The sequence below is a fragment of the Gymnoscopelus braueri genome (genome assembly GCF_963280865.1).
Source record: "Gymnoscopelus braueri genome assembly, chromosome: 15".
Lineage (NCBI taxonomy): Eukaryota > Metazoa > Chordata > Actinopteri > Myctophiformes > Myctophidae > Gymnoscopelus > Gymnoscopelus braueri.
Window position 1 is genome coordinate 48,744,153 of NC_137620.1, and position 19,619 is coordinate 48,763,771.

Below are 19,619 nucleotides of genomic sequence, written 5' to 3' on the forward strand. Positions count from 1 at the left end.
ATTCACATAATATTTATCTCCAGTATGATCTATCCCCTGATGGTTGGTAATCACAGGAGGGCCTTTGGGGAAAAAAGTCGTAAAAGTCGTCCTTGGCAGTGAATGAGTTAAATACTTAAGTATTCAAAAGTAAACATTTTGACATGATAAAGAAATGCAAAGATTTTTCAGAAAAGTTAAAAAATATAGCATGAAAATAGCAGATCTACAAGTTCACAACGGACCACTATGCAATGTGTTGTGAGTTTGTAGATCTGCTATTTTCATTTTACCTCGAGACAGAAACTATAATTACATCCTCTTCATATCAGCTGTCTTTGAAAAAATAAATCACACTTATAGATATTAAAAGTATATTATTAGTAGTATTAGTAGTATTAGTAGTATTAGTAGTATTAGTAGTATTAGTATATTAGATATATTAGTAATTTAGATCATTTCATCATTCTATGGTAGGAGAATGAAAATACACTTTATAAATGTAAAATCTAAACACATTTCTAAACCCTCTCCTCCAAGCCGGGCCGGACGGGCTGCCTGGTCAACATAATGTTAAGAGAAACACTGTGGTGTACATAATAATAATAATAAAATTAACAATACTAATACTTACTAATACTAATACTAATACTAACAATAACAATACTAAATATAGCTGCAAGCAGCGATAACACGGGCCAGGATTTGCAGAGAGAAAAAAGAAAGAAGAAACTATAAGTAATTTGCAGAATAAGCCATAGAAGCATAGAACACTCAACTTGAGAGAAAAAAAGGCAGGCAGGCAGGCAGACACAGAGTGAGAGACACAGAGACAGAGAGACAGACAGACACAGAGTGAGAGACACAGAGACAGAGAGACAGACAGACACAGAGACAGAGAGACACAGACAGACACAGAGACAGAGAGACACAGACAGACACAGAGACAGAGAGACACAGACAGACACAGAGACAGAGAGACACAGAGACACAGAGTGAGAGACACAGAGACAGAGAGACACAGAGACAGAGAGACAGACAGACAGACAGACACAGAGACAGACAGACACAGTGTGAGAGACACAGAGACAGAGAGACATACAGACACAGAGTGAGAGACACAGAGACAGAGAGACAGACAGACACAGAGTGAGAGACACAGAGACACAGAGAGACAGACAGACACAGAGTGAGAGACACAGAGACACAGAGAGACAGACAGACACAGAGTGAGAGACACAGAGACACAGAGAGACACAGAGACACAGAGTGAGAGACACAGAGACACAGAGAGACACAGAGACACAGAGTGAGAGACACAGAGACAGAGAGACACAGAGACACAGAGTGACAGACACAGAGACAGAGAGACACAGAGACACAGAGTGAGAGACACAGAGACAAAAAGCAAAGTGCAATAATACATGGAAACGGAATAGATTGAAATTGAGACAAAGCAAATGATTCCAACAGGTGAAATTACTTTTAAGCTCGACCCAGCTGAGGTGGACATACATAGGACGCAGGGGGGCAATCCCAGGTTAAGAACCTCACACATGGACACCTCAACCTATTGCTATTGACAGGAATCGAACGCTCGACCTTCGGACTCACAGGCTGAGACACGACCTGTAGTGCTACAGCTTCGTCCAGGCTGAAGTTGTCTGTTGAAGATCATAAATTTTTGCCTTCTGTCATGAACCAAGCCCCTGGCTGAAACTGGTGAAAGTAGCTGATCTACAAGCTCAAAACACGTTGCTATCTGAAAAGTTTTGAGATTGTAGATCGGCTATTTTCACAATGAAGTACGTCATACATTGCAAAAACATACCCTCTCAAATAAGCATTTCATGTTATCTTTACCCTTTGCACATGTATTCATTGATACATTCATGTTTTTTGCAATTCAACTTAAATGAGTCTGCATCAAGTGAGGCTTGAACTGGCAACCTTGCAGTCATGAGGCACTCACTTAAGGGAGAAGCCATTGGACCAACAGACAAGACCTGTGAAAAAAGATATAACACAGCAGCCGATCTACAAGCTCAGAAACACGTTGCTATCTGAAAAGTTGTGAGATTGTAGATCGGCTATTTTCACAATTTTGTCATATATTGCAAAAAATACTCTCTCCAAGAAGCATTTCATGTTACCTTTAACAGTTGCGCATGCATTAATTGATACAGTCATGTTTTGTGCGATACAATTGAGAAGTAGCCAGCAAGAGTTGAGGCTTGAACTGGCGACCTTGGATCCAGAGGCTGATGCTGAAGCGAGACACCATTGGACCAACAGACCAGAACCAGTGAAAAAAGAATTCACACTAACACTAACACTAAGATCACTCGTTCACAAACCATTTACCAATAGAGAAATTGTATGTCTCCTCGAAACCGAAACCAGTGAAAGCAGCCGATCTACAAGCTCACAAAACGTTGCTATCTGAAAAGTTGTGAGATTGTAGATCGGCTATTTTCACAATGAAGTACGTCATACATTGAAAAAACATACCCTCAAATAAGCATTTCATGTTATCTTTACCGTTTGCACAGGTATTCATTGATACAGTCATGTTTTTTGCAATTCAACTTAAATGAGTCTGCATCAAGTGAGGCTTGAACCGGCAACCTTGCGGTCGTGAGGCACACATTTAAGGGAGAAGCCATTGGAGCAACAGACAAGAACCTGTGAAAAAGGAGATCACACAGATGATACAGTTTCACGCAAATAGCTGAAAAATCCTGGGTTTAAGTGTTTTTCAAACTGCTCAAAATTGCGGACAATCTAAGGGCGGAGCTTACTGGTCAACGTGATACATGTGTTCCTCATGAATCAAGGCACATGTGTAGGCAGGTTTAATGGCTGTCGGCCAAACGAGGCATGACTTTTGCCTGTTTAAAGTTTGCACTTTCAAAAAATCGCTATAGCGCCCCCCTTTGACCAATTGGAGTAAGATTGGTTTCAGTAATATTTGGAATGACCCTCAACATTAACGCAAAGTTTCAAAGAAATGTGAGTCTGCATGTATGCGTTAGGGGCAGATGAATAATTGTCATAAAACTGCAATATTCATTGGCTCATTAAAGCTTCATTTTTTCACTTATGGAATATCTTTTGCACAGGTTTGTCGGCATAGGTCCAAAGTTCATGTGTAAAACGTTTCGTGCAGATTGCTCAAAAATCCCAGGAGGAGATAGATTTTAGCTGCTTTTCATATAATTCAAAATGGTGGGAGATCTAAAGGTCAGAGGTCAAAAGTCATTTTCAATTGAGTGCTATAGCGCCACCTTTTGACGAAAGATTGTGAGATTTATTTCTTGATAGTTTTTCATGACCATCTACCATATGGCCGAGTTTCGTAAAAAGCGACAGCACGGTTCACCCAGAACTGCGAAAAGTGGCGGAAACAGAAGAATACAGACAATATTAAAACAGGTCCAGAGCTGAGCTCTGGCCCCGTAATAATAATGTCAGGTAGTGGAGACGTTGTGTTAGACAATTAGACATTGATTCAATCAATCAGTCAAGCTTTATTTATAAAGCACAATTCACACAACAAGTGCAGTTCAATGTGCTTCACAGGAAAAAATTAAGTTAAAGACTTAAAATACATTTTAAAAAGAAAATACTTTAAAAGAACAAGTAAAACAGAAGAGAAATGCAGCAATCTAAGTAAAAGCAATGCTAAAAGGATGTGTTATATATAAGATTTATTATAAAAATGTCCACAGATTCAGAGACCCTCAGATCCCCCGGCAGGCTGTTCCAAAGCGTGGGACCATAATAGCTAAAAGCTGCTCCTCCATACTTTTTAGTTTTAGTCTGTAGAATGTGTAGGAGACCAGCGCTAGAGGATCTAAGGGCCCTGCCGGGCACGTACTGAGGAAGCATTGCTGACAAGTAGGAAGGTGCATTCCCATTAAATGACTTCAAAAACACTAAAAGGATCTTAAAATCTATTCTAAAACTGACAGGCAGCCAATGCAGGGACTTTAAAATAGGTGTAATGTGTGTCTGTGTTTGGTCTTTGTCAACACACGAGCTGCTGTGTTCTGGACAAGTTGTAACAGACCTATAGTTTATTATGTAAGACCAGACAGGAGAGCATTACAGTAATCAAGCCTGCTAGTGATAAAACACTATTCATTGTTGTTCTACTTCCTACAGTGTGAATCATGGAGGAGAACACTGGATTAAACCTCAACTCCTGACAAGATGTGAGTATCTGTCTGTCTGTCTGTCTGTCTGTCTGTCTGTCTGTCTGTCTGTCTGTCTGTCTGTCTGTCTGTCTCATTAACATGTTATACATTGTTTTATACTCCGTTGGCCCCTCCCTCCCTGTAGTCAACTAACTAAGTACATTTACTCAAGTACTGTACTTGAGTACAATTTTGAGGTTGTTTCTTCTTTTTACTTCACTGGAGTATTTCCAATTTTCAGTACTTTTACTTCTACTCCACTACATCTCAGAGGCAAATAAAACATTTGAGTACTTTTTCCACCACTGCAACTCCCCTAGAAAAGTTTTTAAATATAAATATAACATGTTAAACTTAAATCTTTGCTAATAATAATTGTTTATGATAATATTCCCTGTCCTTAAAACCAGTGGTGGACAAAGTATTTTCTCAAGTAAATACTCTAGTATTGAAAAGTACTAATTACTATTGAGCACTTTTTTTTATAAATCAATGCATTGTTGTATTGAAATTTAGAACCAAAAAATAAATACATAACAACTTAACTTTAAATATAGTGAAAATATCAGATCTACAAGCTCACAACGCGCCGCAGTGTGATGCGTTGTGAGCTTGTAGATCTGATATTTTCACTATATTTGAAATAGAGCTTAAGTGGTTAACCCATTAAGACCTGAGGCTGATTCTACAAAATGTCTTCTAAATCCTGGTTCTCAAACCTTTTCATGTCAAGGACCCCCAACATTATATGTATTTGGCCGTGGACCCCCTTCTCAAAATATTTAGTTCCAGGGACCACCAGAAGCAAAGATTTGAGTTAAAAATGTTCACTTTAAAGATGCATATATTCAAAGATTTGCACACATGTTATTATTATTTTTTCTTCAAAATAGCAGATCTACAAGCTCGCCGCGCTATGAGCTTAATAAAACATTTTTTAATTATGTTTTATTTTTTATGTTAAATACTTAAACCCACTTCACTGACTGGAGTTCCTCAGGGCTCTGTTTCCCTCTACACCAAAAATGTTCCCTGAAAAATATCAGATCTACAAGCTCACAACCACACATGGTTCCTCAAAGAACCTTATTTGAACCATTAACCACTTAAACCCCTGCATCCCAATGTTGGCCATGTCTTAATACGTGAACATTCATCAGAAATACCACATCTACAAGCTCACAACGCTTCATGCTGCGATGCATTGTGAGCTTGTAGATCTGCTATTTTCGACAGAGATTTGGAGTGTGGAGGGGAAAAAAACTGAGCAGACCAAATATAGAGCCCTGGGAGACACCGGTCCATGAAGGGTTAAAGTGGTTAAGGGTTCTCAAAGTGGGGTCCGGGGACCCCCAGGGGTCCTTGGGGGGTTCTAGGGGGTCCCCAGCTATATGTGTTAATACAGCATCACACTCATTTTAACCCCTTGTTTTCCATATTCTACACGTTGGCTAATGAACCCATTCAGACCTGGAAAGCATCTCTGTGTCATTTTACATTTATCTTTATATTTAGAAACAGCTTTTTCACAAACGTCTAAAACCTCTGATCTCCATATTATAACTTTATGACTTTTTACCTAAGTTAACCCTTTCAGACCGAGAACGCATCTGTGTCATTTTACATTTATTTGGCTATTCAAAAATAGCAGATCTAGAGTGCCGCGCGACGAACTTGTAGATCTGCTATTGTTTTGAAAAAGCGTGAAAATGTGTTCACATCTTTGAATATATATTTTTCCATAGCAAACATTTTTTACTCTGTTAAGACTTCTGGGGGTCCCTGGAACTAAATATTTTGAGGTGGGGGTCCGCGGCAATTTTTGACAAAGTCAAAGTTTGAGAACCACTGATTATAGAAACATTTTCTCTTTCAAAAACTTGTTATGATTTAGAAGACATTTGTAGAAGCAAAGATTTGAGTTACAAATGTTTTCTTTGAAAAATATATATATTCAAAGATTTGCTCAAATTTTCAAGATTTTTCAAAAATAGCAGATCTACAAGCTCATGGCGCGGCACTCGGTGCCGCGCTATGAGCTTGTAGATCTGCTATTTTTGAATAGCCCAAAGAAACCTAAAAAGACACAGATTCTTACCCGGTCTGAAAGGGTTAACGTCCTACTTGATCATACTACAGCGTCACACAAAAGCATCAAAAGTATCAGATCTACAAGCTCGAAAAGCGGCGTGAAGCGACGCGTTTTGATCTTGTAGATCTGATACTTTTGATGCTTTTGAATTTGAATCCTGAAAAATTTTGGAACATATGAGGTTTCCACCTGAATCAGCCTCAGGTCTAAATGAGTTACAAATAGCAGATCTACAAGCTCACAGAGCATCACCTTGTGCCGTGCTGTGAGCTTATACATCTGCTATTTTTTTAAGTGTGTGTGTGTGTGTGTGTGTGTGTGTGTGTGTGTGTGTGTGTGTGTGTGTGTGTGTGTGTGTGTGTGTGTGTGTGTGTGTGTGTGTGTGTGTGTCACTCAGTGAATGATGTTTTTAATTTACTGTGTTTTTTATTCTCATCAGATTTCTCTCATCTCACTCTGAACACAAACACAGCACACTGGTGTGTCTCTCTGTCTGAGAACAACATGAAGGCGACACGGATGAAAGAGTGTCAGCGTCCTCCTGATCATCCTGACAGTTTTGATGTAACGGTCCAGGTTCTGTGTTCAGAGGGTCTGACTGGACGCTGTTACTGGGAGGTAGAGTGGAGTGGAGAGGTTCAGATAGCAGTGACTTACAGAGGGATCAACAGGAAAGGAAAGGGTTATGACTGTGTGCTTGGATTCAATGACAAGTCCTGGAGTCTGGACTGTAGAGATGGTCACAATGGTAACAGTTACATTTTCAGACACAATAGTAAGAACAATGTCCTTACTGTCCATCCCTCTGACTCTAACAGAGTAGCAGTGTATCTAGACTGTTCTGCAGGGTCTCTGTCTTTTTACAGAGTGTTAGAGGACACTCTGACACACCTTTACACCTTACAGAACACATTCACTGAACCTCTCTATGCTGGGTTTGGGTTGGAGCTTCACTCCTCTGTGTCTCTGTGTGAGGACAGACAGGGTGATGTATCATAATGTAATAATCAGGAACAGGTGGGGGGGGGGGGGGGGCTCTGTGTGTCTAACACATTTAAACATGAATATTGTATAGATGTATAGATCCATGGATTCAGTGGTTCTCAATGTGGGGCCCGGGGACCCCCAGGGGTCCTTGAGGAGTTTCCAAAGGGTCCTCAGGGACATTCATGTATATAGCATCAAAATCAGTGTAACCACCTTAACCATAATTATATACATTGAACTCTTTGAAAATAGCAGATCTACAAGCTCACTACGAGTCGCGTCGCGTTCCTATACCCGGAACATCAACTGGTTGGTTATTTTTTAGCAAAACTAAAAAATAAAAGCCTGGAGATCGAGGCTTAATTAAAAGTAATGCCTCAACTCCTACCATTCCAAGTGCTTGTCAGGGTGGGGGGTCCCCAGTTCAATTATGATTATTTTGGGGGGTCTCCAGTTCAAATATGATTAATTTGGGGGGGTCCTCAGTTCAAATATGATTAATTTGGGGGGTCCCTAGTTCAAATATGATTATTTTGGGGGGTCTCCAGTTCATATATGATTATTTTGGGGGGTCTCCAGTTCAAATATGATTATTTTGGGGGGTCTCCAGTTCAAATATGATTATTTTGGGGGTCTCCACCTATAAAGTGTGAGAATCTCTGGTCTAGAACATTTAAACATGAATATTGTAAAGTTCTATTAAAAATGGGTTTTGTAAATCATTGTATTTTACCTTAAAATGTCATTTCATTTAATTATCTTCATTAAAATGAAACCAATGCTATTGTATCTACATTGAGCTGATGTTACATTCATTAATACTATTGTGTTAATAAAAACTACAAGAAAGAAAAAACATTAGGATGTCATTTATTTACAGTGTACTGAGATAACACACACACACACACACACACACACACACACACACACACACACACACACACACACACACACACACACACACACACACGTTTGTATTACTGTATTGTGAGAACATCAACATGATATGACATTTTATGAATTCCATATAAATTAGCTTTTTGTCATTTTTAAGCTCACAGCCAGGGGCGGATTTAGGGATCTGGAGGCCCTTGGAACAGAAGTGTATTATTTGTTTGCTATTGATTTGTCAGTTATTTAGTCTGGCTTAAATATAAAGTAACTAAGTTAAACACCTGCCGATCCTGTTGTTTTTCCTTTTAGTTAATTATTATCCTTTCAAAGTAAAAGGCTGATTGTCACAAATGGCATTTTAAAATAATTTTAAAATACGGAGATAAGAGGTGTCTGCCCGACAGTATATGTAATGTGGCCCCCTGGAGTGAGTGTGTAAATATAGTGGCCCTCTACATCATTAAACAGACAGTATAATGTGGCCCCCTGGAGTGAGTGTGTAAATATAGTGGCCCTCTACATCATTTGAAAATAGCCGATCTACAAGCTCACAATGTGTTGCATTGTGTGCTTGTAGATCTGCTATTTTCAAAAGATTTTCATACATTTGAAATGTAGTGTATTTTGCACAAGCATGACAATATAGTTGAAAGGAAGTAGAAAGGCCCAGACCAGTAATGTTCCTCAAGTCGATTTATTGGACAACAAGAACGAAATGACAAAAGTCATATTCTACCAGGTGCTCTGTGTGTGTGTGTGTGTGTGTGTGTGTGTGTGTGTGTGTGTGTGTGTGTGTGTGTGTGTGTGTGTGTGTGTGTGTGTGTGTGTGTGTGTGTGTGTGTGTGTGTGTGTGTGTGTGTGATTGTTTTCATAGACCTGATTACTTGTTTTTCGGATTGCTTGTTTCTCGCCAAACCTGGCAACATTGAACGCAATGGTAAACGCTAATAATGTTTTTTATATAAGTGGTGGCAACATTTTTAGACACCACACGGGTCTTCCCAACAATAGCGAAGATTTAAGTCAGTGTGAACATGGCCAAATAATAACTTAATAGCCAAAGTAGGTCTAATGAAGCACGCTAGCATTTAGGCTAACTTTGTTCCCTGAGGCGGCAGTTGCAGTGTGCAACAGTTGCAGTGTGAATGAGGGGAGCGGAGGGCGGTTACTGCGGAGGACGGGCCGTCTCCCCATTGGCTTAAAGGAGTGAAGGACAGCCATGACAGCCAATGATGAATAGGTGTCGACTTGGTGTCGAATGATGATGATTAGTCTGACTGTTTATAGACTCAGGCGCTCTTCGAGCACCTGGTAAAAACAGAGTACAGAGCACAGGAGTCAGCCTTGCTGCTACATGGTGTGGTCGGAACAGAACAGAGAGCAAGAAGAAGAATAAGGGACGGTTTCTTTGTCCTCACAGTATTTATATGCAGACTTCATGTGTGTGTATGTACTTGCATACATTGACTTTGTGTGTGTTGGATGTGCACAGAGCTAGGTGTGTGTGCTACATCTCTGTGTGTGTGTGTGTGTGTGTGTGTGTGTGTGTGTGTGTGTGTGTGTGTGTGTGTGTGTGTGTGTGTGTGTGTGTGTGTGTGTGTGTGTGTGTGTGTGTGTGTGTGTGTTCAAATTGGCTCTATAAGTCCATAAATGTGTATTATGATACCACATTCCCCCCTACGGAGGGCCCTATTGGTCCTTCGTAAACGTGGGTACAATGAAGAAAATCAAAACACAAGCAAGAAAACCATACTTCAAAAACATACTCCTCAAAAAGACAGAACTCATCACACCACAACATCAACATCTTCTTGGCCCCCCTTGATAGACAGATTACTGGGACACAATCAGACCAACATAAAAACAGGCATTAAGATTACACAGTATTGTCATAAGGTGATTCACATTATATTTAAAGTAAAAATAGTCGGACTGCATAACAAATCAAACAAAATATCAGGAGAAAGAAGCGTGTCGACTCACATCCTGAGGCGTATTTCGTCTGACACAGAAAGGCAACACTGGGACTGACTTACTTCAATCATGCTTAAAATACAACACAACCCAAAACATTTCTACAGCTGACACAGAGATTCATTAACATCAATTCATACACCGAACACCGCTGAGCGTGGTATGGCGGTTATTCTAGATGCATAGAATAAACATAGATACAATCCCCTGTGTGCCAACCAGGCCTGGAATCTCGTCATTTTAGGGGCAAGGCCACTTGGCCTTTGGTGTTGTCATTTTTTGGAGGGCACAAAGGCCAAATGCCAAGGCAGGAAGACCATCCAAAAAAAAAAAGATTTTGAAGTCCAAAAATGTTTTTCAAGTCCACGGAAATAATGAATTTAACTTGAAGGTTAAGGATGATTGTATTTTAATATATTATAAGAATAGTATAACTACAGTATATGTGAAATATAACCCATTTATTTCACAAAATAATGTGTTGGCAAATGACCAATATTTAGTTATATAGGTCTCAATATGTCACATTCAGCCCTGGACTTCACTGACTGAAGTAGGGGTCACATTAATCACATTAGATGCACAGATTAGAGATCTTTCCCCACAATTTATTTTCATTCAAATGAAATGTGATTGAACTTGCACTAATAATGACTTTAGTTGATTTTTCACTCTTTAAAATATAGTATTTCTTAATTATTAATAATTACAGCTTGTAGATTGGCTATTTTCACGATTTTAAATTGTTTTTAAATAATAATAAAAACCGACAGCGATAATATATAGCCAATATATGGTTCTGTATCAGTATATGAGTCAGTTTTTGCAGATTTCATTCTAATTGGCTACTATGCCTGCAGATGAATTTCATGGGCCTGGGTAGGTCACCCTGGCTTGGCGGAGATATGCCCTGTTGCGCACACTCCGCACAGCAGTCCAACAGCAGAGCAGGTGAAAGCAATTCACTTAAACGAGGGCTGTGTTGCGCACCAAAAAACGGACTAAAACTGTCACATTCTAACTGCTGAAATAAACTTCCCATTTAGATCATTGTTGACAAACGAACAGAACATGGATGTGGAAAGCATCTTGAATCACAGCAGGCGAGCAGCGTCAGGTTAGGCGAGCAGAGCAGTGGCGTCTTATCTTCTCAGCAGTGGCGTGATATCTCTGTGTCTCCTCAGCTTTCAGGTGAATGAAATGGTGTTGCCTGAGACTCTATTTATGCTATGATTGACAACGTAAGAGAGGCCATGGTCATGGTCCTCTGTATGCTAATGACCGTGGCCGTGGCTTCACCCTGGCCATTGTTCTCCCAGAACAAGTTTGTCCAGTATTCAGACCATTCAGACCAACCTAAGAAGCTGCTGGGCACTGCCGTTTTTTCTGCCTTTTTTTTTTCTCTCGTTTTTTTTTTCTCCATTAGAGGTAGTATTAAATGGCGTTTTCTCAAATCACCTCGCGGGCCGGATTTGACGACGTCGCAGGCCAGAAATGGCCCGCGAAACACCAGTTTGACATCGCTGGATTAGATAGAAGTGAACAAACCTCCACTCCATACATTTATAAATATGTATCATAAATACTGTCCATCAACACTGATGATGTTGATGATGCTGTAAATATCAGTGTCATATTGTCTCTTATGATACAAACTCACATTTTATGTTAGATTTGTATTTGATTATTTTACACAAAATACTGTATATTTGATCATGTAATTCTCACAGTATCAATATTATTTATTGTATATAAACCTTTATACTTTAACCACTTGAACCCCATATACTTTATTGACTGGGGTCCCCCAGGGTTCTGTAATGGGTTCCCTGATTTCCCCCCCTCTACACCAAATCTCTTGGGTGAAAATCTTGTAGCAGATCTACAAGCTATCTAATAGCTAAGATCTATGTCACAAAGTGATACATTGTGAGCAGCGCTCAGTTTGACAGCAAATTGTAGTCGTACAGTAATTAGTCATTCTGAAATGTTTTAGTTTTAGTCTAGTTTTAGTCGACTAAATATCATAGGATTTTAGTCGACTAAAACTACAGTTGATTTAGTGACTGAAATGTCATTAGGAGGGCCATGATGGCGTCATAATGCCACATTTATTTTTAGCTGAGTGCCGAAAATAGCCGATCTACAAGCTCAGAACGTGTCTGTGACGCGTTGTGAGCTTGTAGATCGGCTATTTTCAGAGTGCATGGACTTTGACAATCACTCTGGATTCAAACATCTACTAAATCTCAATCACTCTGATTCATTTCAAACATCTACTAAATGTGTTAATTAACTCAAATCAATGATTGTTTATTCATTGATTCATTATTACATCATTATTTCCTCACTCATTCCATTATTACTCATTCCACTCCAGGAGATGGTGAAGTGCCGCACCGGCAAACAACTTTGTGTCAAAATGTCCTCTCAGTACAGGGTTGTGTAGCATGGAATGGCCTTCCTCTACGTATAAGGGATTGTGCTACATTTCCATCTTTTAAATTCAATGTGAAAAGATGGTTGCTTGAAAACCAAAGCTGCAACCATTTGTGATCATGTTTTAGGTTTATTTCTAGGCTATGTAATGTTATGTAAATGTATTCCACCGTTTGTCTGTCTGTTTTTCTGATTTTATGTTTTGTGTGAGGACTGCGGATTTGGTGTATTTACGTTCATGTGACGTTCATTAATATGCTCTGTCCTGTCTAAATAAACAAATAAAGTAAAGTAAGTAAGTATTTAATGTGATATTATTCTCGTTCTTCACATGTTATTGTATGATCATGTGTAGAAGTAATAATAGTTTAATAAATGTATTTTTCACAGTCTGTCGTTCCTGTGTATTGATATTCATAGTGTTATCATGACAAAATGGCCACCGCTCATTGGCAGTGTTGGGCAAGTTACTTTTAAAAAGTAACTAGTTATAGTTATAGTTACTGCTCTCAAAAAAGTAACTTGTTACTTTATTAGTTACTACATTTTAAAAGTAACTAGTAACTAGTTACTTTACTTTACTTTCAAAATAACAACAATAAAAACAAAGGTTTTTGTGTTTTTTTTTGTTGTGGTTTCTGTGTTACAGGAAGAGAAAAGACAACTCTCTATCATTGTAGCAATTATTATGAAATGTAGTGGAACAATATAACAAAAAGATAGGTTTAGAAATTTTGACAGGCATCTTTGGCATCTATATCTTCAGGCATCTATTGTAGCCTCAACAACTAAGTAGTGCACTTGTACAAATGTATTTTTGAGCTCAACTTCCATTTTGGCATATTCAATGTCCAGGTACTTTGAAAACGTCTTTCTGCACTGTGGCCCTGAATTCACTCCTTTCACTGGTATATGGCTGACTAGTTGCCTGAAGGCAACAGACTCAACCGTTGCAATGGGCAGCATCTCCTCAATAACATACCTGGCAAATTGGCAATCAAACAGTTTAGTTGATTCTGGGTGACACTGACATGTGGCGATAAAAAAAAACGATTTTTGTCTGTTTAGCTGGTGTTGTTCCATCTGGATCACTGCTGGTTGTAGAGACGGTGGGGTCTTTGGGAACCAGTTTTATACCCCCATGTACTTTACTGAGGTGCTTCAGAAGATTGGCATTGCTGTTATTGGATGTGGATAATGCTTTCTGTCCTGCAGAGTTTACATTTAACAGTAATATTTTTTGCATCTTTTATCCCTGCATACTCAAAATAGTGGCTAAATCGTCAAGTTGTAAAGCTGCTGCTGCTGTGTGTGTGTGTGTGTGTGTGTGTGTGTGTGTGTGTGTGTGTGTGTGTGTGTGTGTTTTGCCGGTGGCCGGTTGCCGTGTGTGTGTGTGTTAGCAAGCGTTTGTGTGTCTGTGTATTTCCCCATAAGACAAGACCCGCCCAACTCTGTCTCTGATTGGCTTAACCTGAAATTTTACCCCGCGTTAACCAATCATCGTCCTCTCTAGCACTTTCACTTTTTCATCAAGTTACAGTGAGTGGGACCGCTATATGATCCTGCTGGCTGCTGCGGGCTCCCTGCCTGTTAAATGAAGGCAGAGAGAGTAAGGCTGCTCCGCAAAAAAACGTTCATTTGGATTACATAACGTAACGCAAGTAACGTACCCATTTAAATCACAGTAACTCTAACGGCGTTACTGAATGGGAAAAGGTAACGCGTTACGTTATTAGTTACCGCAAATAGTAGTTGCGTTGCACGCGTTAGTCCCAACACTGCTCATTGGTTATGTATAATAACTATGTTACAGAACCATAGTACTATATAGGCATATAACGTCACTGTCGGGTGGTGGAAACCTTGTATAGGACTATGTACAAAACCGTTCCTTAAAAAGAAATATCAAAAATTGTGAAAATGGCCGATCTACAAGCTCACAACGCATCGTAACTCAACACGTTGGCCGTTTGTAGATCTACTATTTTTACTCTTATAGTGCAACACTACTTGTATAATGAAGTAGGGCAGTGGTTCTCATACTTTCATTTTTTTACCTACATTTTTATCCCGCGATTTTTGTAACCCATTTTTTTTCACACGGTGCCAATTTCCTGGGCGCTACACCAGCCCTACACCAGCCCTACACCAGCCCTACATCAGCCCTACACCAGCCCTACACCAGCCCTACACCAGCCCTACACCAGCCCTACACCAGTCCCCCACAGCCAGGAAGGCCAGGGCCGAGCTCATGCTTCCTTCACTACATGAGAGCCAACTGACCTTCTTGTCACCTGACAGGGGAGAGTTTCCCTGGTTAGACGTAGCGAGTGGAAGGAACACGTTATTCCAACCAGTTCCCTTCCCCTCCATCAGGCGCCCCGGCTGTCATGGGGGAGGCGGTATAGCGACCAGGATTACTACATGTTTTTGTGAGGGTATTAACTACCCTAGGAGACACGGGGAGAACATGCAAACTCCACACAGAGTGGGCCCTTTCGCCAACCCCACCTAGGGTATGGGCACTGATGACGCGGAGGAGAAGACACGCCCACAGCGCCCACAGCGTCCCCGGCGGGAATCGAACCCAGGACCTTCTAGCTGTGAGGCGACAGCGCTACCGACTGCGCCACCGTGCCCCGGTTCTCATACTTTTTACTCATATCGTTGCTGTCCGGCAGGAAGCAGCTAACTCCATGTTTCCGCTTTTATATATTTTTTCCCATAAATCAGTGCTATTGTGTGACACATGACCTTTACCACTATTAATGACACATGACACGTGACACTAGACCACTATTAGTGACACATGACCTTTGACACGATCTAAATGTCTCAATAGAAGAGCGGGGAAAAACTCATGTCAAGATGGACATGATGGACAATTTCACAAAAGATTTTATCCTCTGCGATAAGATTATTGTGTTTTTATCGCGATACACAATCATTACGATTATCGTCCTATCCAGGCACATCTGAAGCCTCAGAGTGCGTTGGCTACATGTGGCTTCTGGTGTGAGTATTGTCTTGGCAGACTCCTGAACAGTGTAGTTTGGTGCGGATCGGAACAACGGTTCACCTCGCAAGTCCGGATGTTACGGATGTTAAGTCCGCCGTCCACTTTTAATTTTAATATAGGATAGGAGCTGCATGGAGCACACCTTATAAGTACAGTGAGGTTATGCTTCAGTCAACATAAAGCATTAAAACACTATATTTACATAATGGTATAACAGAAAGTAGAAAGTCTTAAATTAAGTGCTAGACATTACAGAGACAACATGGAACAAGTCTGCCTGGTTGCCATAGCGATGTGACCCACGATTCCTAACATCAACCACGTGCCAAAAAAGTACATTTTAATTCCCCATTGATAGTGTAGACTTCTAATGTCTGCAGGACTGTTCTTTCTGCATCCATTTTGATCTGATTTACACTTTTTAAACAACTAAGTGTTTGACATCAGTCAGCAGGATGTTCACTGTCTGACTGAAACATCAGTCTAGCTGAACTTTGCAGATCTATATGTGATACAACAGTGCCCTCTAGTGGAGGATCTTGGTGACTTTGAGCCAGTATTGCAGTTCGATGTTGTTTAAGACTGTAGAAGATTCTATACAGTAAACACAACATTATACATTAACACATTTAACATTTTCAACAGTTAAAAAACATATACTTCTTAATAACATTACAGAATTAAGTTTTGGTAACACTTTTTATGATGTAGGCTATTATAAACATACTTATAATGCATTATATTTTACTCATAGCCAGTTTGATTGATTTATTATTTACTGTATAAGCACTAATAATTAATCATAATGCTTTTTAAAAAATAATCAAAAAACAAAAAGCATTGAATGACATAAGGTTAGATATTAATGCATTAATAATGCTGTATAATTATAGCCTGGTAAACCAAGCGCTGGGTGGGCGTTTTGCAGAAACCAAAAAGTGTAAGAGCCAATCAGCGTCTGCACTCAGGGCCCTGTGATTGACAGTTATAAGCACTGATAAATATTCTAATATTATAACTGTCACCACCAAGTAGATCGGCACAAAGTGAAAACCATTAAATGTTCAAAAATGGACCAGGACTCAAGGCAGGCTTGCAGAAAAACTAAAATTTGTAATTGGATCCAGGCCAGGACAACGAAAATGGCAAAAATGTACAACTGAAGAAAATATTGCTAAAAAATCAAACAAACAACTTCAAATGTAGGCTCCCCATGGCAGCCTACTGTACTACTACTACTGAGCCTTTCCCCTTACGCTATATACTCTGAACACTCCTCCCTTCAATTTCTAATCAATCAACCACAATACAACATCAATCCACCCAAGATGCTCCCCATGTTATCATAAGCTAACAGGATTAACAGGCACCTCCTCAATCAGATCTTCAGGCTCCAATCACACAAACTATACAGCTATAGGCTTCAACAGGCCGCTCCCCAATAGCAGCATCTTCCTGTGCAGACAGACATCTTCCAGTCACAACACAATGTTGCACCAAGTTACACGTTTCAAGCATGCAGTGGTGTTCTCTAGGTTTTTTTCGGAGGGCTACGATAATCATTCCCTGCACGACATGCGCGTGGTCGTGGAGATACGCTAGCGCGTTTTCAATGGATGAAATGGTTAGCAACAATCACACTTTAAAGTGGCACTATGTAACTTTTTAAAATCAATAAAATGTAATGTTGTCCAATCTGTATGGTAGAGTATATTAATACAATAACTTACACAATCTGTATGGTAGAGTATGTTAATACAATAACTTATACAATCTGTATGGTAGAGTATGTTAATACAATAACGTATACAATTGGGGTGTTTTTATCTGGTGGTCTTCTATTGAGACATTTAGATCGTGTCAAAGGTCATGTCTCATCTAAACACAGGATCTGACACGGATTTTGACCTGATGGTCAAGATTCAATGTATCCCCTGAGCAAGCAGGCAGGCTCTATTAGCTCAATGGTAAAACATTCAGCACTTGCGCAGGAAACCAGGGTTCAAATCCGGGGCCGAAGAGGAAAGTTATATAGCGCAGCTTTAAGGCATTATAATAACAGTAATTTCAATGCATTGTTAAAGGCAGATCAGAATACGTTATTGATGCACTTAGCACTCAACTGTCTGAATAATAGTGAATGTCTTTTCTTTCACCTTCTCATTCATAAATGTTCAGGGTTACATTTGTAAAAGAAAACAAAAAACAGAGGCCTTTTTCTCTACCGCTCAAGACCTATATATTTCTTTAATCTTTGTATGACTAATAGCAAAAAATAGCAGATCTACAAGCTCACAGCGTGTTGCAATGCGGTGCACTGTGACCTTGCAGATCAGCTTGTTCTTTTTTTTTTGGGACAAAACAAATGTTGGTCAACATTTATTACTAATGTGGACCAACATAGGGATGCCAGAGTTAAAGTGATTAACATATTTTATTTGTATTTAAATTGATGAATAGTGATATAAGCAAACATAAATATCTCATGGAACTACTTGTGGATTATACCAGGGTCAGTCCACTTTATGTGGATTATGCGGTCGACACACACTGACTTTTTGCACCTTAATCCCATGTATAACGCACTGACTATTTTTTGTCTTTTATTGTGCTTTTTTCTTTTTTTTCTCTTAAGCACCTTAACGTCCATAAGTATATCATGCACAGTATACACATTGCTGCTATGCTCAGGCACCTTCGTCATATTTTTAAATCTCAGGTACTAGTGTAAATATGTAGATAACTTGTTTGGCCTTTTTGTTGTTCTCTTGATTGATCTCCTTCCCACTTGCCCCCCGCCCCCCCTTCTTCCTCCCCCCTCTTCTTTCTATGGAAATAACGTTGCGATGGGAACGATGTACGAAAACGTATTTCACCCACTTTTTTACCTTGTAAACCTGTGATGTGACAATAAACCTGATGCTATTCTACTGTTCTACTGAAGTGCAGTTACCCAACTCGACCATCTCAGTGCAGCATCATGTGGCAAAAAAACCAGATAGTTATTATAGAAGAGGTATAGAAGAGGAAAAGTGCTCAGGTGTGTGGGAGGAGGGGAGTGGCATAATTACATACAGGTGTGTGTGTGTGTGTGTGTGTGTGTGTGTGTGTGTGTGTGTGTGTGTGTGTGTGTGTGTGTGTGTGTGTGTGTGTGTGTGTGTGTGTGTGTGTGTGTGTGTGTGTGTGTGTGTGTGTGTGTGTGTGTGTGTGTGTGTGTGGCAGGTAGTAGTGCAGGAGTCCATTTTACCACAAAGACGGAGTACAGCAGTGAAACGAACAGTGTGGACTCATAGACAGCATATAAGTAAATAAGGAAAAGAGGTTGTGCATCAACAATGGGTTTCCCAGTGGAGTGCTAGACCCAAAATCCAGTATACATATAACATTAAAAGACGAACATGTGTGTCAATAAGAAAAGTATAATTTTATAATAGTATAATAATAAAAAATATGAGCACTTTGTCCTCCCATTGATAATAGTATAATAATAAAATATGAGCACTTTGTCCTCCATTGATTTGAAATGTTTGATGTGCAACCTTTTTGGGATTCCAACTTTTCATATGTAGGGTTTAAGTGTTTACATTTTGGTTAGGTTTAATAATTGTAAAAGTATTGGTTTGTTTAGTTTGTGTTGCTGTGGTTACGTTGCATTGGAGGGAAGCAGATCTACAAGCTGACATGTGGAGCTGCAACACTTTGTGAGCTGGTAGATCTAGATCAGCTATTGTTGGCACGCAACACCAATACGCAGTATACACAGGATTCACCAACGTGCAGCGACATGTCTGACAGTTTTAGAATAATACAACCTTTAATATGTCTTAGCCTTTATGAAACCATACAATACATAGCCTTATGGCTAAGTTATAGAATACTTTATGAAACCATACAATACATAGTCTTATGGCTAAGTTATAGAATACTTTATGAAACCATACAATACATAGTCTTATGGCTAAGTTATAGAATACTTTATGAAACCATACAATACATAGTCTTATGGCTAAGTTATAGAATACTTTATGAAACCATA

General features: G+C 39.5%; 2 protein-coding genes across 2 annotated transcripts in view; both read left to right on the plus strand.

Moving 5' to 3' along the window:
• Window positions 1-11,320, plus strand: part of LOC308102182 (NACHT, LRR and PYD domains-containing protein 3-like) — a gene marked incomplete at its 3' end in the record, with an annotated part of 54,293 nt that extends 42,973 nt beyond the window's left edge. Inside the window, exons 11-13 of the mRNA XM_080451784.1 lie at window positions 4,147-4,196; window positions 6,710-7,240; window positions 11,310-11,320. Coding sequence (XP_080307910.1) covers window positions 4,147-4,196; window positions 6,710-7,240; window positions 11,310-11,320 — 592 coding nt within the window. The remainder of the gene's footprint in view (window positions 1-4,146; window positions 4,197-6,709; window positions 7,241-11,309) is intronic.
• The window catches only part of LOC308102372 (uncharacterized protein), a 1,220,233-nt gene that overhangs the window by 872,565 nt on the left and 328,049 nt on the right, over window positions 1-19,619 (plus strand). The gene's annotated exons all lie outside the window — the stretch shown is intronic.